This window comes from Anas platyrhynchos, chromosome 12 (genome assembly GCF_047663525.1).
Source record: "Anas platyrhynchos isolate ZD024472 breed Pekin duck chromosome 12, IASCAAS_PekinDuck_T2T, whole genome shotgun sequence".
Classification (NCBI taxonomy): Eukaryota; Metazoa; Chordata; class Aves; order Anseriformes; family Anatidae; genus Anas; species Anas platyrhynchos.
The window spans coordinates 18,587,719-18,609,959 of record NC_092598.1 but is presented as its reverse complement, the minus strand read 5'-3'; the positions used below and the strand labels follow the sequence as shown (position 1 = coordinate 18,609,959).

Here is a 22,241-nt window from a genome sequence, read left to right as displayed (position 1 = left end):
GTCAGTACACCAGAAGACAAAACTTGGGTAAATATAGACAAGCTTAATTAGGTGGGAGTAATTACTGAGTTCAGAAGACTGCAAACAATTAGTTGTCTATTTGGTAAAGAAAAAAAAATGCTAGATTGAAGGATTTGCTTTCGAACATCTACTGTCACAGTACATCTTTTAACTGAAATCTGTGCAAAATTTTAACAGCCTAAGAAACAAATTATAAGAAGTAATTTTTTTTCTTTCATTACACAAAACTAATTGTGGCTGTAGTAGTGTATGTATCCAACCTGAGGGGTTTTATGCTCCTTACCTGTACAACTACTTACCTTACGCACCAAAATAATATGAACAACACTTGACTTAACAAAGCAATTTCTGATAAGAAAGTTAAAGACAGTGCACAGTAAATAAACTGTATTTTAATGTGTTACAAAAGTAATTCATAGCCAGACTACCTCTCTGAACAGATGCCCATTACTACTAGGTTTGACAAAGATTTCCTTTAAATAGCTTAAGATGAAACAGCTTTTCACCTTATTCTTTTTTTCTGTCTCTCTGTTTTGTAACACAAATACCATTATACATTCATGGTTATTTTTTTCACATATAGGCAGTCTGCATAAAGCCCAGTATCCTACAAAAGCTTTTATGGCTGGTGAATCATACCTGTGAGAGATTACTTGTATCTGACTGTGTATCATCACTAAAACAATATACAAAAATCAGTTCAAGAAATTACTTTAGTAACAACCAAGAGACATGAGGACAAGAAATTGAGCAAGAGTAGTAGTCATGTGTCAAACTTTGAGCTAAAGCAAAAAGCAAAAAATTGAATTTTAATTTGCCAGGTATTCTTTTAATGAGAAATATAAAAAGACTGCAAACATCTCGTTCTGACTGCCCTTTTTTTTGTTTTGTTTTGTTTTTTTTCTTTTTTTTTTTTTTAACAAATGGTCTGTTTTATAGTTACAAATACTGTGCAAGACAATACCTTCTTTGTACTGGAAAACCAACAAATACAAGGATGCAATTGAGTTTATAAGCATCTCTAAATTTGAAACGTGATTTTTTTTTTAGTTTGGAAAAATCTTGGTAATTCATTTATGTTAGACCATAACTCAAAGTACAACAACATCTAGACCTGTTTTTAAAGGAGCTTTCTTTCCTGATACATCTTTGAACATAATTACTCCTTTCAAGTTCAATACATTCACAAAATAGCTCAGTTAAGAACAGCATCACCAATGAATTGACTACTGGAAAGAGACAAAATTTACCAAACATACAGAAATATTAATTTTACCATAGCAATTATGCATATCAAAAGATGACACCTGTAGTTAATTTTAAAAAGATACAAAAAAAGAGAAAAACCTGAATTACAGAAAAGAAAGTCATATTTATTTAATGAAAAACTAGAAGTTAATAAAAATTAGCAAATACACAAAAAATATACACAAACAGCAGCAATACTATGTAGTGACTTACAAAGGAGGGAGGGAGGGAGGAGGGGAGCGGGATGCAGCGGCCAGAGACCAAACCGCTCAACATGGCTTGTCAGTCAAAGGGGGAGGAAAAGAACACGAACAAAAACACGAAACAGTATCCTTTTCAACAGTACAATCAATCTACAAACAAGTTTTTAGAATTATTTTACAACATTTCCTGTAGAATCAATTCTGAATACAAAAGATGCCCATTTTGGGTGTATATATATTTTCAGTGGTTTACTGTTGACTTATTTTAAATATATTAGTGTTACTACATGCAACTGCTTCCTGTAATTTAACAGCCTTTCCTTTTATTTACCTTCATATGTCTATCCTCCATCTACCAAATAATTTGTCTGACAGTCAACGATGGTTACCCTAGTTTCTGCTAAGTTAAATGCAACGGTTTTCAACACTGGCCTGAAGAGGTTTGATTGCCATTTCAACACATTGATATAGTTACATTGATGCCTAAATTGCCATTTTCTGCAAAGAGCTGTGCAATGCTGGTGTCAAAGACTAGACAGTCACTATTCATAATGGCTGTTGCAATTCCCTCATGGATAGATCGAGGAGTTGCTTCCCAAGTCAATCGCCGCCTATGACCGTTTAACTCAAGTCGATAAGCAAAGTTTTCTGCTTGCTTGCGTGTTCCTATCAGCTGTACAATCGCAAAGAACTGCTGGTGACCATCATATTTTTCCTGTTTCTCCAATACTAACATGAAATGAAAGCCAAAACAAGACTGCATCATAACCCAGTCAACAGCACCAGGAAGATTAATGTCTGTAGCAAGGAACACTATATCTTCTCCCTGAAGTGTGGTAATTGACTTATGTTGATGCATCAGATGTGGCATTACAGCATCCAGAGAACCTTGCCATTTACATGAAGCACCAGGACATGGACAGGAATAAGGCCTAAACTCACACAGCTCCTCATGGTCTGCTTTTTCTGTGTGTGGCAAAGTTATCTCACATCCGGAAGAGGCATATTTACACGGGAATAGTACAGAATTGGCAACTTTCTCCATAGCCAGGTTACGAATGGAGCCCAGCGGGCCTCGGCAAGTTGGACAGCACGTAAGTTTGGGGCGACAGTTGCTACAAACAAGATGGCCACTCTGACACTGAAGAATTGGTGGCAGCACATAGTCAAAACAAACAGGACATTCAAAGAGACTAGCCAAGTCATTATTGGAAGCTGTAGTGCCAGTCAGTGCAGGCACCCTCTGTGATGGCGTACACTTTGAAGTACCTGTAGGTAGTGCTGTAGCAGTCTGACGGCTCATTTCTGAAAGAGAAGAGAGAAAAAAAAGAATGAGGATAGAGTAGAGATTACAGCTAAATGCATTTTATTTTCTTCTGCACACACTATTTCTTGATTTGCAAAGAAGTTTCAAAAGAAACTAGATAGAAATGGAAGCAAACCCTAAATATGTAATGGCAATTGTGGGTACTTTACATGTAGATTATCAGCTGTGCTCCACAGGACAGACAGATCTATGCCATGCAAATTTAACAAGGGACGAAATTCTGCTAATTACTCTGAAGTGGAATTTACCTATTGGAAGCTGCAGGGTAAATGAGTAAAGATATGCTTAATGTACGTGAAATCCTTAAAGTTTTTTTTTTTTGGGGGGAGGGGGGAGGGGGGAGTGTTTTGGTTTTTACTATTGCACTTTCAAAACATTCCATCCAGATTAGTTGACAATTAGTGTAGCAAATGGGCACACTACACAACAATTATCAAGCTGAATTTTAAGTTGCTGTGTATTTAGTAAGATGAGAAACTAGCCATTTTTAATGAACACACAAACTTCAAGATAGGACCTCTGTAATCCTGTTTACTGTATAAGCATTAAAAAAAAAAAAAAAAAGTAACAAGGAAAAACACAAATAAGATCACTACACTGCTTTTTCCCAGGATAGGATATTGACTCATTTTCTTATTTTTAAGTCCTACAGCTTAAGCAGAGCTATTGCTTCCACTTGCTGAACTAAGCCATTTGCGAAAATATCAGAAAAGAAACACAAAACATTTAATTGAATATCACAAACAAAGAAATTCACAAGATGAAATTTGAGAATTAGTTTTAATATTTAAGTACTCAAGTATGCCCACTACCTTGAAAAGGCACTGTTTACAAAGTTTTACATTCAGTGGAACAGAACTAAAAAGTTCAGTTTTTTCAGATGTCCCCAAACCGATGTTAACAGCTGTCTGACCAAACAGTTCTCTCACGGGTTCAACAGTGGTAAAAGTCCCGTATTTCTTACTGCATATGGATGCTTCGCTTTGTACTGCACCCCCTCAACTCTCCTCCTAGTTGTGCAAAAGGAATCACTAGTAGACCCAGGAAAAATAATCCTTCAATTTTGAAAAATGAACCTTAGGTTAAGTAAAATGCTATCCAAAATTGGATTTCATTACACAGTGACATTATTCTCAACCAACTGAAGTGTTTCTCTGCAAGTACACCAGCTCTGTACCCGTCATGTATGTATAAAGCTCTCAAAATAAACCTCATCTTTAATCTCCTTTGTATTTGACATGGGAATATTAGGCAATAGGCAAGCTTCCCATATTTAGAATCATTTCAACCACAAACAAACTTACTCATACTTGGACCAGATACCTCAACGCAGCATACTGTGCGTGCTTTTGCAAGACACACGTTATTCAGGGCATCAAGTGAACAAAGAGATCCCAACAGGCAAAATAACTTATCCCTTGACATTCACAAAGTAACCAACCATAGGCAGGCAATTTTACCCTTCTACAAAACCAGCTCTCTAATCCAGGCTAGTAAAACATGGGTGGCTAAGATTCGGTGTTCAGTTGCTGACTGTGTCTCACACACCCACTAGCAGCAGCATCTCACCCCTCCCAAGTCTCTTTCAACTCCAGCTCGTTGGACACACAATACCCAGTTCTCATCTTTGGAACTAAAGCCATACAATGGTTTGCGCTGCTGGACCTTAACTGACAGTGTGGAGATAGGAAAGGAATGCTTGTTTCTTTCGCCTTATTTTCCTACTGTAAGGCATTCTACTGAGATGGAAAGTCCAAGTTATCTGTGACAAATCAAATCTACGTTCAGGGGAAGCGATACTGCACCAGCTTGCTGCAGCAGAGGGATCCAAATGATAAGCCCCTATGACAACTGATCACTGCTGCTATTTTTCCCCAACACCCGTAGGTGGGAGACTCACGATGGCACACTGCAGTTCTGTGGTCTACGAGAACAAATTATACACAGAGAATGATTGTACACAGCAGAACAAACTCTTACCATGACATTTGCTTGGAAAGAGCTTAGAAATTGCATGCATATTCATACATAAAATTCTGAAAACGTTTCCTTTCAGAAATTGCAAACACATTTCAGAAAAGCTTGTGCATGCTTCATCTAACCTGAACCCACACATCCTGATTCAGGGATCCCCAATAACCCTCAGATAACACTGGTGAAAACCAGGGTGTCAGACCAGTTCCCTAGGCAGTCAGACTAGCTGGGTGAGCTTTGGTTTGCCTAATTACACCTCCCAGAGCCCATACAACAGTTAAATTAAGCAACCTACAAGCTTTGCAAAAGACCTTATGCACAGAGGCACTTCCCACTTCAGCTTTCTAAGCTCCAGAAGCACTGAGGAAGATGAGAATTGTACAGCCGTGCTTTACCACTTCTGTATGAGACCAGCCTTTACGCACAACTTCCACAACCAAGGGCCATCCAAATGAGTGGGGAATGGAAATGAGCAGGAAATCTGTGAACCAGACCATTGAGATTAACAAGCAAGGAAGAAACTGGATAAATCTATAAACTGTAATTTACCAAGCCTAGACCTGCCCAGAGCCTACATTTCCATCTCCCCTGTTAACAGAAAAGATGAATAATGCATCATGATGGCAAAGAAGTTGATTGTTTATAGCTGTCTTAAAAGCTACAAGTTTATCACAAGTAGAAGTGCTAACAGTGTAACACAGTTAACCTCTATTCACCCCTGCTGAATTCCCCCCCAAATATAATTACAAACCAAGTAAAACTGGAAATAAAGTTTAAAGGTATTTTTAGTTATAAAAGCCTTTCTATAGGTAAAACCAAAACAAACCGAACTACATGCACTACTACTCCGTTCCTCCACAGTGGAGATAAATCTCTGGGAAGCACCAACAACCTACAGAGTGCCGGGTGTGCGTCTGCAAAAATACTAGATCCCACAACACACATTATTCGAATATTGTACAAATTTGTAAAAAGTTCAGCCAATGGGAAGAGTGAAAAGGGAAAAATGGTATTTTAAGAATTCCTTGTTCTAGATCATGGAAGAGCAATGCCCTTGGCAGAAGCAGCAGGCACTAACCTCTCGTGGAAACTCCCCTGCATCCCAAAATGCACCCCCCTGCTGTGCCATGGGCCAGGCCCCACCCCAAGCCCCAGTTCGCATGGAGCCCAGCAAGGCACAGCCCCGTGGCTGCAGCACCAGGTGCCCAAACTGCCACTGGGGCAACCCCAGGGCAGAGCAATGGGACAGCACCGGAGCACAGAGCACGGCTGCACAGGGCTCTGGGCCGAGGCAGCACCGTGGGGGTACCAGCTTCAGCCGAGGCGCGTTGCGATCAGTGGCTCTGGCAGCACACAAACTGAGGCGACAGCATCTGGGTCAAGGAAGTCATCTTAATAACGCTTTCCTCCTGCTCAAAATTCCCATCCTGCTGAAGAAAGGCTGTGGAACCTTGGATCAGCCCTGTGACGTGCAAGTAGAGGCCACCTACCAAAAACGTCAGTAACTAACTAAATACCAGCAATGTTTAACAGTCACTGCTGTATGTGCAACACGTGACATCCCCACCTGTTACGAGTCAACAAAGTTTCTAGCCAAAGCAGGCATGGTTGAGAAAAGCCACAGAAATGGCCTTTGAGAAATTCATCAGGATCACGCCCTGGAGTGCTGGACACAGGCCCTGGGCTCTCCCTCCTGCGGCTGTCCCATGAGCAAAGCCCCCAGCACCCCGCAATGCACCATCACCTGGGGCACGGGGCCTGCAGGGAGAGTCCATGCAGCCCCAGCAGGGCGAGGAGAACCACAGTGTGAACGGGAAGAGGTGAGAATCTGACTGGGGAAAAAGCTGGGCTGCAGTGCAGACAAGAGGGAAGCAGTTTCAAGAAAAGTTCATAAAGAGCGTGGATCTCACATGCCATGGCAGTAACGGCAGCGTACGCGAATAGATTGACACCAGCTCAGCTTCTCACCTTTCAAAGGCATTAGCTCCAGACCCATCCTTGAAACTAAATCTCTGCCATCTCACCGAAATAGAGGGCACCTTCGACAACTTCAGGTTAACACCAGCCACTTCTGAAATATCTTCACTCATTTTGAACAGATAAGACTTGGGGTTAGTATTTTAAATTCCTTTCGAGAGGGTGACTGAATATGAGTTTTGGGAAAAAAAGAAAACACCACAAAACCCACAAAACTTCATACAGTCATCTTAATGGCTGGGACAGAAAAAAAAAATCTAACTGTATAATGCTGAAAGAATAGTTCAAGGACAGAAAAAATGCCTTATCACAAGTTTCTAGATGTGATGCAATAAAATCTTTCTTCAATCACATTCAGAACTAATTGAATCCAGAGACTCGCATTCAAAATTTATAAACTCTTAATGCCTTACAGACATCAACAAGATAATACAAAATCTTTTAACTTCTTCAACTGTACAATCATATTTGAAAATTAGACTTTTTTTTTTAATACCCATTACAGAGCACTGGAAATTAGATCACTTGATAACAACGTTCGAACTTGTGGCAAACACTGACAGTTTACTCTCTGAGATGGATACATCAGCCAAAGAACGTCAAAACCCAAAGGCTAAATGAACTGCTGAAAATAATGATTAGACTAGTCTAAATAATAACACGAAAGTAGATACAGAAAAGTTAGAGAACATCATGAGAAATTTGTACGATGTAATATCTGTAACATCTGTAAATATTACAAGCAACAAATTAAAAAGATTCAAAACCCACCAATATTGCCCTGGTGGCAGAAGGAAGGTTTACTGAACGCAAGAGCAGCATGTGTGCCTATTTAGCAAAAAGGATGGTGCACGTGTGTGTATACACATACACACCAAGTACGTAATCTCATGCTCAAGTAACTCCAAGTGTTACTGATACAGAAAACCCAAGTGAATATTATCTTAAGAATGAAGGTAATTAAAAAGCACACTTTGTTCCTATTAAAAAGGGGCACCCTTTTAAGTAGGGAACTTCCTTGCCATTTTTAAAGTGGCACTAGGTTAATTTCATATTAAAAGTCCTTAGGACACTGCATTTTTGTTCCATGGCTGCACAATTATGAAAAAGTCTTAATCCGCTGGGGATAAAGACTCCAGGACTACAGCAGTATGTACAAGCCGGTTCCCCAACTGCATGTGCTTAGTATTTCTGAAAATAATTTTCCAAGCAATTTATCTTTCCTCTGTCCCCTCTCTTGCACTCATGTTAGCCCAATGTACAGCAAAACAGAAGGGAAAGAGGTTTTGGCAGGCTCTATTGAAAATACCACACATTGCCCTCACCACCACCACACCTCAGCAGATACATACGGCACAAAATATATTATGCACAAGTATCTCAGAGAGTAACTTCAAAGTATTTGTTGTTTGTTGTATTTGTAAAGTATTTGTTTGGGGCCCATTTTTTTCCATTTTAAATTCTGCAAAACTTTAGATCACAAAAAGCCTGGCATAGTTAATGTCAAATGTATGGCTCCCTATGGAAACCTGACACTGTTAGACGCAGAAGTACATCGCTGCTCACACAGCCTCTGTGCGTACTGACCTGCTTCAAAATTTTAGAAGCATTTACAGTTCATGACATAAATTATTAATCAACTACATAACCCAATTTAGTCTCCATCTACTGTTTTTAATTTATGAATTAAGAATTTTTCCAACCCTTACAGACACCGTTTGCTTTGGTGCCCTTAATGATACTCTATTTGTTATTTCAGACACCTCAGGGCTGCTCTCCATAACAACCAAAAGCCAGAACAACCCAATCTAACAGTGTATTTTAAGCCAATACAAAAATTAAAAATAATAAAAAGGGCAGATCTCATGATTATTTCATTTTGGAAATGAAAATTAAGATTCCAAATTCTTTTCCAAGTAAATTTTGGAAAGTATCACCTCTCCAGCTCACCTCCTTGCCACACAAGGTTACTGTAATTTCCACTGCCTTGCAGTGACCCCATCTGCCTGAAATTGCAGGTATTTATTTCTTGCCTCCAGAAAGCAGCTCTCTACAGACACCTCCTTCCAATCATCAGGAAAGGAAACCCCCATGGATTTACAGTCATGGGACCGGTCATGCTCTTTGTGGCTACATCTGCAGCGAACCACCAGACCCTAACCCTCAGCGCATGCCTGATGCTATCGAGTCTGTCCTCTTGCACAGAATGCTATCACCAATGAGTCACTCCTAGTGGGCAATCCAGATCGTCTCCAAATTCAGCACACGTTACGTAGCAGATGAAAACAGCACTATGTAAACAAAATCAGCATATTATTACGCCCATTAAACTATAGCAACCTGTTTCTAATCCAATACAAAAACTTGAGCCTTGGCCAGTGTTGTTAATATCCATCATTACTATTCTGGCATAGATAGGAGAGTAGTTGAACATCCAGCCAGAAGGTGGCCTATTTCTAGCTGCCAAAGATTTTCTTCCCAACAACCTTATAATGTACAATTAGGAAGGAAGAACATCCTATAGAAGATGTACAACAACCACATAAAACTTAGCATTCATTTTTAAATGCAAGGAACTTCATCAACTTCAAGAAGCGAATAACCCATATTCTGCTAGCCTGGGATATCAGGCTAAACTATTGGGGTAATTCCAGTCTTGCAATGAAAGACGAGCTCAGAAACAAAGTACACAGAGAATAAATAACTCCAAATTTCATTCTAGAACAAAAACTAGAAATGTCTGATCAATACCAAAAAACTAAGTCTGGCCCACTCACTGTACTACATAATCAGAGAACATCCCAGCTCTCACAGGTCTTATAGTAATGCTTAGAACTAAATAAGAAAATGTGTTTCTTTGTAAATTCAGACCATCAACACAGTATTATAAAGCAATACATGACATTTATCTCTCCCTCCTTTTGAGCTTGGAAGGAGAAAGCTAAGGGAACTGTAAAGGACATTTCTGAAAATTCAAGCTAGACCAAAAGCAATTTATCAAATGCTGCCACTAGAAAAATAAAACAGTGATATGTTAAACAAACTGGTATAAGCAACAATAGCAAAAAGTATTGATCTTTGGCAGCCTATTGGAATAAAATAAAGTTAGGCTAGCGAAACAACTTTTTCCATTACATATAGCTACAAATACAGAAGAAAAAGAACCATTCTTTAAATACAAATCAAAAGCAAATGCTTGCATTAAAAGGCTGTTGACCATTTTCACATGAGAGTTTATCACAGTTTTCCCTTTCCAAAAGGAGCAAATAACTTAGCTTGCTGATACTGCAGAACACCCCCACCTGCCACAGAGGCATCAGGATGGTGATACAGAAACACTGTACAAAGATGCTCATTCTTGCATTGTACCTTAAGCGGGGCTCTGGGACCAAAACCCTCCTCTTTTCTCAGCTCACCAGCTCTGTGTCCTCCACATCAATACCACCAGGCAGAAGCCAGAGCATTCCTTGACAGAGGACACCTGAACATCCAGCATGCCTGCACCTGGAACCTGTCCCATGCTAGCCTCCTCTAGATACCACACTAGAAGTGCTTTTCCGCAGTCTGCCAGAGCTTGAGCACAGTACTGCTGAGATAAAGCAGAAGTACTGATTTCAAAATAAAGATCATGGCAGAAAACACAGAATCTAACAAAATAAAGACAAACTTCATATGAAAATACATACAACTCTACAGAAACAACAATTATCAGGGAAAACAGTTTTATTTTTTTTAGTAACATTGTGTTTTATTTTACTGTGCACATAGCACTCCATCGGGATCCTCTTCCAGCAGTAGCTCTGAACACTCATTTCTACAAGCACAGGTAAACAGTTACCTTTTTAAAAGTTCCAGGCTTAGCACATTGCAATAAAAAGGCAGGCAGGCATACAAGGTGGCCAGCTACAAAGCAAGTTATTAACAGCACCAGGAAAAAAAAAAGCAAGTTATTTTTCATGCTGTAACATATGCCGCCACCCAGAAGCATCTAAAGCAGGAAGCATTTAATTCTGCTTTATGAGATATCATAGCTGGACTCTGTATACAAGTTAAGAAAAAAACAATAATACATGAAACAACAACTCTGTAAGCATTAACAACAAATCCTACCAAGTATGGCAATTTGGGGGCTGTGTTTCTGTCCTCAGTCTGACTTTGCAAAAACTATATTCTTCGCTGTATACTGTAATTGCCATGCAATATTGCATCACCATTCCTGTGTCTGTGGCAGACACGGGGAAGAGGGTGTGGTATGGAAGTGCCTACCTTAATTCAATAAAGCGCAACAAAAAGAAATACCTGTACTCTGAGGTGCTTTCACATGCAAAGTCTTCCAGAGATAACTATTCCAGTTCAGATTCCAGATCTGTTTTATGCTCAGTTACTTTCCTACATAACTAAACAGGGAGCAGACCATCAGAATAACCAGACCTGATGAAAGAAAAAGTCATGGCCCACAAGAGACCGATCCCAACGCAGACAGCCGCTTTGCAGGAGGAGTCAGAACACAATTATGTATATAGACTATTTTTTGTGAAGATCTATTTTGTGCATTGCGTAGGTTCATACATATTTCCATCTCAGATAATAATCTATTCCTGTGATCTTTAATCTGTTCTGAATTGCTGTATGCAGGGCTGTGCCCTGGAACACAGTGGAGCCCTCTGAAGAATTGAAACGTGGCCTGTGGAGGGTGAACATGCATGGGAGGGCTTCGGGAACTGAGAGCAGAGATCTTTGTGCCACAAGGTACATCAAACACGAACTCACGCATAAGGAGAACATCCAAGTTCCGCAGATCCCATAGCAGTGGCACTGGAGGCTGATTCACAGATTTGATTCTTTCCCATAAAAACACATGTCCATCCATACAGGAGGACTGAATCAAACACCAGATTTCAGTTTTCCCTTTTTCAATGACTTGTTTTTTCCCTGCTCATTAGTTTTGAATCAACTGTTTCTGTGGTACTGTAGCACAGGGATTCGACCGTCACCATTAACAGTCTTTTTTTTTAAAAAAATAAAAAATTAATTATAGCAATGTTACTTGCATTCTCAAACTTGACTACTGGTAAGTTACCACTGTCGTATTTGGATCCAGAGCACCAGCGCTGCTGTCCATAGCCCTGCAGAACATGCTTCCCATGAAAACATGAGTTAGAACGTGGCTTTATCTCACGAATATGAGCACTCTTCAGCCAGCACTATCAACCTGAGGCACAGCAACCATATGCTATGAACTGCTGACTTCACAGACCACCACGTTACACAAGAAGATTCAGCATTCCTTGAAACCTGAAAAGCAGAATTAGTGGTACTAGAGCAGTCTGCGGCATGGGAAACCTGCGTTTAGTTCCTGCTCTGTCACAAGTTTCTGAGTCACCACAGGCAAGCACTTCCCTGCCTGTTCAAGGTTTTAAAACACTGTAAGTAGCTGCAAGTCTCAGACACCAATGCAAAAGGGAATGAACTAACACGGTAAGGATACTAAATTTACTCTGTAGACCCTTTTCAAATTCACTTCAGGTTAGTAGTAACTAAACATTATTACATGCTAAGTGGCACTACGTTAAATTATTTTTAAATTATTTTAACATCTCAAACTTTAAAGTCAACAATAGCCAAACTGTGATCACTCCTTACTTTCCAGAGAAATGGTTCAAGTCCTGCTCACATATGGAGGCTTCTATTCCTTCCAGTATTTTCTACATCAAGAGACAAATTAGAGATAAGACTTTTGCAACATCCTTCTCATTAATTTTATTTTACCTAATCTGAAGGCCTTCTTCCATCAACTCCACATTGACATCCTATGGAGAACAAGTAATAGAAACCTCTCTTTAGAGGAATCCTTGTGTTACCAGAAAATTCTCACAACGTTCCCATGAAGATCCAACCACCCAGCTTTTGAAGCAAATGTTTCATATTCAGCAGAAAAGGAGCTCTCAGGCGAGAGAATTACATTTATTTTCTTATATTCCCATTAAATTCTCTTCAGATTTATCTAAATCACAAAAAAACAAAATGGGCTATTTTATGTATTCTTATTGCCTGGGAAATGCTTCATGGCATACAGAATTAAAATCCAGCCATAATCACTCTGAAGTCAGGCTTGAGTCTGCATCAGAAAATAAAACACAAGATATTACAAATGCTTCAGAAATGACAGGCACAAATACATCTTTCTGCCACTTCATGCTCCCTTTCTCAGCACTTTCTAGATGCAAACATTACTACATCCTTCTCTGCAAAATACCATCCCCTCTTCTGTTACGTAGTTAAAGCAAAACTTAAGTCTATGTTGCAGTGCTTGATCTGGAACACCAAATCCTAACAATGACTCATTAAAGCGTAACTGTAAACTTCAGTAATTTTTAATGTTTTTCTTCTACAAGAGTGTTATAAAAAATGTGTCAGCCCAGAAGATCAAGCATTCAGGAATTAGTTAAGAACGAAGTTACACAGGTGACTCTCCTCTGCATATGAAGGAACAACCTTCATGAAACAATCTTTTCCCCCTGCTCAACTCATTTGGCATAAGAGCATGTGTATACACATGGAAGAAGTACAATTGCACAAAGAACAGCAGTTTTTCTTTAAATTGAACACCTGATTTAAAATAAAACCAGGGCAGCAGCTGTTTTTGACATGCATCAAAATGCTCTTAGAATTACTGCTTCACAGGTGCTGTTTTAGAAAAATGTCCATCTAAAGTTCTGTTATGAAATGCATACTTTTATTTGTAAAATATCGTTTTTAATGGTATTAATGATATACTTGACCTAGCACGAAGCCAAACTAAAATTTTACAGTACACCATCAACATCTGCCAGCCAAATTATCCCCTAGTCACACCTGTGCAACCAGTCTTCAAATTACATCCTTGGCGTACTTGCATAATCGCACAGATATCAGCCATGGAGAGCTGAGCCATACACAAATCTAACTCTCAACTGCATTGACACTTTCACACTCCAGAATGGGAGGAAAATTCCTGTGAATTAAACTCACTTCGTAACTCTAATGATTTTATATATATACACACGTATATATGTGTGAATATTTTTCAAACTCAATACATAGAGATCATAGTTATATTAATTCAGTAATCAAAGGATTAGCTAGGAAGAGCATTTTCACTGCTTTTAACTGTAAAAACTCACATCAATTAAAAAAAAAAAAAAGATTTAATTAAACAAGAGAAGTTTACCACATGTACCTTAAAATGGGATAATATGTGTCAACACTCAAATGTATATGATAGTATGCTGCAAATATGATCTCCAAAACAACACTAGGTAAATTAAGAAGATACCTGATCCTAAGACTAGCAAATTCCGAGGCCTATGTCTGGTCAAAACAACCTACCAGCACCACCAAAAAGGTCCATTTTCATAGACCAGAGGCCTGGAGTAAGGTCCGGGTGCTAAGCTGATACAATGAGTTATGGACGCTATTTTTTCAAAGAGAAAGTAGCATTGTTACACACTTTAAAGGCTATTAAATATCTTAATAGCACTTTTAAGAACTGCTCAGTTACATATTTGTTAAGAGCCTTCAGATAGCATTACAAACAATTAAAGAAAATGGTTTATCTACAGTACAAAGAACACTCCACCAGATACAGGCTTCATGGCTCCAGACACGTGCACGCAGCGTGTCAGAGTGCAATTCCACCATTTCTGCAAGGAACAAAAGCAAGCTGCCACCCAAAGGGACGGCTGTGCTGCCTGTCTTTCACACACTGGTCTCCTCTCTGTTTAAGGTAATGCATTCAGTAAAATCAGTCTTGCACAACTATGTGAGTGCTTACACTGGCACAAAGAAGACACCAAAAACAAGCCAGCAATGGAGGGCAAGACTCTCGGCTGTAAGCCTGCACTTAGACCGACCCCACGTGCTCCTAGGAGAGAGGATGACTTCTCTTGCAGCAGCACTGGCTCTTATGTTGCCATGCCGCAAGCTGTTCTGGGAAGCAAACCAGGTAATAGTTACCCATTTCTCGCAGGTGACTGATTGGTTTTCAACTAAACCTGGAACTGAAACAGGCCCGTTTCACATTCACGTTGATGCCAGCTTCACTGCCAGTGATAACACCGCTGTTATCACAGTAGCGTTATCGCTGGCATCCTGCTCGAAGACTCTCTTCAGGTGCTGCAGAACCGTGCCCTCAGCGCACGCCAGCTAGCTCAGCACTACATCTTCTGCTACTTCTTTACTTCTTTTCTAGCAGTGATGTGTCAACAGCAACTTATCGTGTCGTTTAGAAATAAAGCTATCTGACTTCATATCACTACCGACATCACATCATGGCATAAAGCAACATGTACTGAGATTTACAAACCAACTTATAAACCTAATTATTTCAGTTATCAACCCCTTACAAAAAGTAGAAAACACAGAACCTTTTCTCATAACAGATCTGTGATACAGAGTCAAAGAACAAGATAAGCCTTTAAATACCCCTACATTTCTAGGCTAAACATCCAGCGATTTTTACATAAATGAATTTATTTTCAGGCTTTCCCTCCTCTAATTTAACACCAAGTTGCTTTAAAATACTCCTCCTCTAGTCAAAACCTTTTCAATCTTTTGACAATCTGCACATTAGAAAAACTTAACATACAATTTTCCTTCATATATATTTTTCCTTTGACATATTTCAGCTGAACATGTGTTTGAGAATAACTCTTAAAAAGCATGACATTGTAAATGCTCCTCCTTGACAGCACTCAAAATACAAACACTGGAAAGCCACTTCAGTCTTTCAAAGACTAAATGAATTTTTGCTCTGTTTAGCTCTATCCGTGAGAAATGTAGGAAGGAATATCAAAATATGAATTGATAGATTTTTATACCACAGACACCAAAGTTCAAAGAATTACTGTTTCATGTTAAAGGAGCTGATAAGTACTTCTCTAAGCAACAGAAGCTACTGTAACACACTGCTTTTCGTGTCTCAGGAAGGTCACCGATTGTTATAAGAAAAGAAACAAACAACTGTTTCTAGGTAAAGCAAACAAAAAATGAAATGGTTGACAACAACTGTCAGGAGGTGCATTTGCTGTTCTAGATCAATTTCCCTGCAGAAATATGTATACAGTATTTCTTTAATGCATTTCCTGATGCAAAAAGACAAATACAATTGTCACCACTCAAATATTTTACTTCCCTACTGAAAGCACAGCCCATCTCAGCTTCTGTGCTCAGCTCTCAGCACTATGCTTCTACAAAGAGAAACAAGTCAAAATCAGAAACGCACCATTTGGTTAACTGTAATTATCTAGCACTTTATCAGATTAAAGTACTGTATTAGTAACCAAATCTCTCATTACTCCTGTAATAGCATAAAGAATCACCATTTTATAGATTAACTCAAACCGGAATATACTTAAAATAGTTGTCCAGGGCTTTACAGAAACACAGCAGGCTCTCTGGCCTAGAACATGTGCATTACGTGTGTGTGTGTGTATCTATAAGAAGTGTGGCATAAAACTAGAGAGTATTAATGGAAGCATTAATGACAGGTTTTGTCTTTACCGAGCATAGCTCACGTCTGAACACTGTAGCACGGTAGCAAATAACCTCAAGTCAATGACTTGGAAAGATCTGTTACAAACAGTTGGGAACTAAGAGGAAAAACTCAGGTAAACCTGCAATACCAAGTCACAGTGACCAGTATTTGTCTCTCTCTCTCTCTCTCCCCATTTTTAGTCCACCACGTGATATCATACACAGAGAACACAGACCCAAATTGCATTTCTGTCCTGACACTGTTTAAGATGTTAACAGTACGTGCACTTTGAAACAGTGTAAATTGCCTCTAAGTTTTCTTATTAATGCAAAACATTTTATTAAAGGTAAAAATGTCTTTACTTGCAGCGTATTTCTGCTAGTGCTAAAAGGGATATCTCCTACTATTTCTTTATCCCCACAAATATTTTTCACTTTTCTTAATGCCATCTTTCCTTAAAAACAAAAAATAGCCAGTAACATGATGTCCTGCATATACAATGTTCATGTTTAATACAGCAAACTTCAGAGAAGAAATCCTGAACTGTGGGCCTTAACAGATGGCTGAGATGACTAGTGCTTGCTGGTGCCCTCACAGGGTACTTCACTGCCACTGGAGCACTTAACCAGGGATTCAGGGAACTCTGCAGTCAACAGCTGGAAACACCATTTTTACCTCAGCTGTTCGCAGGCTGGGAACGTGCACCACAACTGCATAACCGAGTTCCTTATGTGTGTCCAGGGTTTCAGATACTGTTGATTTACCTTGATCCTTCTGGTTCAGGTTAGCTCCCAAAAATGAGACAACCACTAAAGCAAAACACCCAAGGATAACATATTTGGCACAACTTAGTCCAGCTTCTAAAGCTAACAGTTAGAAGTGCAGAAACAATGTTACAAGTAGAAAAATAAAACAAAGCTCTTTTAATTTACAATTAAGAACGCCACATTTCTCTTAAGAGTTGTAAGGATAGTCTTCCAAGATGTGAATACCAGAGCTCGTGAAACTGTCCCACTCGATTTCTTTGAGTGTTCAGACCAGGACAAGTTGCTTCTGATACAAACTCACCTATGCTCCCCTCTCTTGTGCATTACAAGCAGGTGTCTTTGATATCCGACTAGTAATACTTTCTCAGTTTGCACTAAGCAGACAACAGCAATAATGCTCGTGCTTCAGTACAGAAAGCACTTCAGCTATCTAAAATATTTACTTTCCTTAGTTCACACCTAGTTAGCTGGAGCCACTGGATTTCTGAGCTAACTCCTCTAGTACAGTCCAACACTACAGTATTAGAACCCTACCAACACAACCGATAAATTAATGGACACTGTACTCTGTGCATGCTTTCAGGATGAAAACACTCATCATCTCATCAGTATTAGCATTCTTAGGTCACAACAGGCTCCTAGAAGTATACTAGCGAAAGCCTTGTGCTTTCCTGCACTTCTCACTACTGTGAAAAGTGTTGAAGGCAATTACAAATGTGAGTTTCCACTGCAGTTCGTGTAATTATTGTTTCTAGAACTCAGTTTCAACATCAGTGTTGCAGCACAGAACAAGTGATAAAACCTGATCCGATCCAATTTCTTCTTTAGGTACACTCCCCGAAGTTGTTTTCTGCAGCAGAGACCTAGCCCAGAGGTCTGAATTTCACCCTAATATCAGCCTCAGCGTTGGAGCACCTGTACTCCAGTACCCCAAATCTTGAAGACCAGCTGGAAGATCTCAGGGCTGAGAAGAGCCCCTTCCCTTTTTCCTCCCCCTCTGGAATGCACCGTGCTCGCCTCAGAGCTTAGGAGGGAGATAAAGAGACAACTGAAACCACGCTCCTGCATGTGGAACGTCCCGTGTCCTTCATGACCTAGTCCAATTAGCTACGAGCCTCCTAATATCCACTCATCTGCCACCTTAAACAAATTAACTCACTTTATCTATTTATTTAGCGCATAAGTAAACGGCTCGTTACAGAGGGACGGCAGCGTTCACCGAGACTGCTTGAAGCAGAGCCGGAGCGCACCGCAGGAACACGGCGCAGCTTCACGAGCAAAACGTGCGGCGGCAATAGGCGAAAGGGCCGCGAGCGCAGCGCTGGAGCAGTCCCTGAGCTCCCCTCCCCGCCGCGCTGGCCAACAAACGCTATTGTTTCCCAGCCGGGGGTAACCCGGAGGGGCGCAGGAGCCGGAGCCGCGGCCCCCCCGCCGTTAAGCTGGGCGGGCGGCACGGCCCCGCCGGGCTGGAGCCTTGGCGGCGCGGCCGGGCCCGGTTCCTCCCGCGGCCGCTTCCCGCAGCGCCTGGGCCGGGCGCGCAGGCCCCGGGCCGCCCCCCGGCCCCCGCTGACCTTGGCCGCGCCGCTCCGCTCGCACAAAGCGCGGCCGGGCCGGGCCGGGCCCACAAAGGGGCAGCCCCGGGCGCGCAGGCCCGGGCCCGGCCTCCGCCCGCCGCACAATGGCCTCGCTCCCTCCGTCCCTCCCTCCCCGTCCCCGCAGGCCCGGCCGGGCGGCAGCAGCAGCAGCAGCAGCGGCAGGGCCCCGCCGCCCGCCCGCCCGGGCTGCGCTTAGGCCGCGCCGGGGCCTCGGCCCTGAGGCTCCCCCGCGCCGGGGCCTCACGCGGGCAGCGGCCTGCGGGGCCTGCGGGGCCTCCCCGCGCCTCCCCTGCCCTCCCGCCGCCGCCGCGGGCCGCTCACCTGCGGGCGCCGGGCTGGGCGGGACCCCGCTGCGGCGGCCTGGCTCCGCGGATGGCGACGGGGCTGCGCGGCTCTCGCCCAGACGCTGGTGCCCGGCCCGAGCCCGCGGCGCGCTCCCAGCCGCCCGACGAGACACCGCCACGGGGGCGCGCCAGCTGCGGCGGAGCTCGGCTGCCTCCCTGCCTGCTGCTGCCAGGCGCGCTCCCGAGGCGGGCGGGCGGAGGCGCGCGCCCGGCGGCGTCCCCGTTCTTCCCCCCCCTTCCCCTGCCCCCGCCCCCGCCGCCCCGCGCACGCGCACCCGGCGGCGCCGCGCGGCCCGGGCTCGCCCCGCTGCCGGCACGGGGCCGGCGGCGCCGGGGGAACAAAGGCCGCGGCCCCCCTGAGGCACCGGGCCCGCGGAGCGATCCGGGGCAGCCCAAGTCAGCGCAGGCACCAGGCCCTGGGCTCGGCTACGGCGGCTGTTCTGCCAGAGGAGAGCCCGCGGTTATCGCATTTTCAAAACAATGTTTATTTATTTATTTATTTTCTCCTGAGTGACCAAGCACTTTCTTGGTTGGCTGAATTGGGCACCCAGCGGGTTCTCCGTACCCTGCTCACAGCTTTTAGGGACCAGGCAGCACAGCTTTTTGTGTACCGTCCCTACATCGCCCTGCCCCTTCTGCTCTTACTCGGAGGTTTTTAGGACCAGCTTTAAAGCCGCCTCTCAGCAGTGCATCGCTGTAGCGCTGCGGCACAACGTGCATCGAGCCCCCTTTGAGATCCTTCCCAAGCGTGCTACTACCGATTGCCAAAGAACAACAGCTACAGAAGTAAAACTTATCCGCACCTGCTTTCTTCCTGCACATCTCGAAGCTGTGCGGTGTGCTGCCTGAGCCTTCTCCTCAAGCCTTCACGAGGAGGCACGCACATAGCAACAACTGCTACCCATGGGGTTGACTTAGTGAAGGAAATACATCATGATGAAGTATTAGTTTTGTTGAGTAAGGACACGTGCCCAAAGGAACACATTATCCATAGTAGAGGCTTTTTTTCCAACTTTGATTTCAGTGCAGAATAAGGACAGTCATTTGATGTATTTTTAAACATCAGAAGTCTATTCAGTACTGGAAACTTCAACAAAGGTAGTTCCTCATAGACAAAGAGGGGAAAAAAAAGCTTCCCTAGCAGTGGCAATTACTGTTTTTAGACAGGAGAACCAGAATGCTTATCATTTCCAGCAGTCTGGGTGGTTTATTACAAAGTATATCTGTGGTTGAGGCTTTAATCCTGCAAACATGCACTAACATTTTGCTTTAAAAAAAAAAAAAAAAAGTCTCACAGTCCTGTATCAGATCGATGCCTTGCTGTTTTATAAGCATTATTAAACATTTGCCTTTCACTGAATAGAAATTACTTCCTTGAGCAGTGAAACTAATTAAGCCCAGTTTCTATGGGACTTTTATCCTACCTCTTTCCTCACCACAATATCCTCCCACTTTGCTCCTGTGTTCTTGCTGCTGAAACGCCTCCAGCTTCCCCACGTCTGCACCCTTCTCAGTGCCCGGCTCGCTCATGCCCGTAACTAACAGCTGCCCCAGAGGGAGCCACCCAATGCAGCTGTGCGCATGCACCCACTGGTCCGTCACCCAGCTCACCTCTGTGCATCTCTGCAGCAGGCAGACCAAGGAGTTCACATTCCCCTCCTCTCAAGAGGACCCTGTATTTCAGCCTAGATTCACTATATTTTAACATTTCTCAAGAAAGGCAAAAGTTGAGGCTTGTTCCTCTCAAACTGAGGTGAAATTAGCCCACAGGTTCAAAAGTCAGCAGTGAGGGCTTAATAGAATAGACCCTATAGCAAGATTTCATGGGCCCCATTACAGTAGGAAATCAGGGTAAAAAATGTCCGAAAGGCATGTTAAAAGGTCATATAATCCATCTTCCTGCTGCAAGGTAGAATCAACTGTGCCTTCTTTATTCCTGACAAATGTTTGTCTCAGCAGCTCATTAAAAAAAAATAAAAAAATAAAAAAACACCCTCCTGTAGTAGAAATTTCAAAATGTGCCTTCTAAAGCCTGTTCTGTAGTGTTTATCTTCCTTACCATTGTTTCTCCCCACATATAACCTGAGTCTCCCATTTTAACTCCAGCCCATTCATAGAATGCTTCAGTGAACACAAAGAGTTTTTCCTCTTCTCTATTTTTGAAGACTCTAATCTTCAGTAAATTACATCAGTTCCCTTCCATCCATAGGTCACCACTGCAAGGCCTCTGATTATTCTTGTCTTTTTTTCCCTGCAACGGTTCCTTTTATTCTTTTTTTGACTATCGTTCTGGGAACTGGACACAGCACTCCCACTGAGGCCCTTTTAAATGCTGAGTAATAAAGGCTGACTCTGTGGAGATGCTGCTAAATTAGCAGTATCAGTCAATGTTATAATTGCAAATTGAGGTTGGTCTTTTTAACATCAAGTTTTAATAATTATTAATCTAATGAGAATTTCTGTATGCATTGTTTAGTAAGAAAATAATTTATTGTCACTATGGAAGTGTAAGATACCACTGCTTGATAGAGTTATATACATGTAGACCTGTAGTCTAACGGGATTACCATGTTTCCTTACTGGACAAAAGCAACCATAAGTCTTAAGTTTCATACTAAGATGTAATAAAGTGTTTTTTCTCTAAAATTTAGACAATATTATTTCTTAAAATATTATTTTGTATTTATTAAAATGGATAAACTGATTCACACTTCGTTGCTTTAATATTTTTGAAATTCATGTATATTATTTAATACACATGAGATTTTAAGTGGCATTTAAGTTATTAGTTCTGTGTTTATGTAAAACTCATTCTTTATTTCGAGACTGAAGATGGTATTACCAGCTCTATTCTCTAGATAACAGTGTATTAGCAACACATGGCAGCATTCTCTTGAGCTTTAGAAATACGATTGCTAATGGCTGCTGAACTGGATACTCAGATTTTGTGTCTATATCCGGTTTCTTGGGCAGAAGCACTGCTTCTGAGCATTCGTAGTAACACTTGATCCTGGTAGCTAAGTGCCTAAGTCCTAAGCAAAGCACCCAAAAATAAACTATTTTGTAAGCTTGCATGTAATATCACTGAAGCCAGCAAAAATACACATGCTTAAGTGAACTTTCTCCTTACAGCACTTTAGAGTGTCTAAAAGTAATTGAAGAATTGATTTTCGCCCAGTTTTGTATATCTGATTTTTAGTACTTTTTTTTTTTTTTGCATTGAAATTAGAACATTCAGCCATTAAGAAAAATGAGTACATAGGTCCAACAA

General features: G+C 41.7%; 1 protein-coding gene across 5 annotated transcripts in view; it reads right to left on the bottom strand.

Annotated features, from left to right (window-relative positions):
- Positions 1-393: 393 nt before the first annotated feature.
- SIAH1 (siah E3 ubiquitin protein ligase 1) overlaps positions 394-22,241 on the bottom strand; it is a 73,672-nt gene continuing 51,824 nt past the window's right edge. For 3 of the 5 annotated variants that reach the window (XM_072043873.1, XM_013103858.5, XM_038185608.2), the window contains one exon: positions 394-2,777. In XM_072043873.1, coding sequence (XP_071899974.1) covers positions 1,927-2,775 — 849 coding nt within the window. In that variant the 5' untranslated portion in view covers positions 2,776-2,777 and the 3' untranslated portion in view covers positions 394-1,926. Of the gene's footprint in view, positions 2,778-18,947; positions 19,200-20,394; positions 20,524-22,241 lie in introns of those variants that run through there. The other 2 variants (XM_013103857.5, XM_027467004.3) reach the window with 2 other exon arrangements.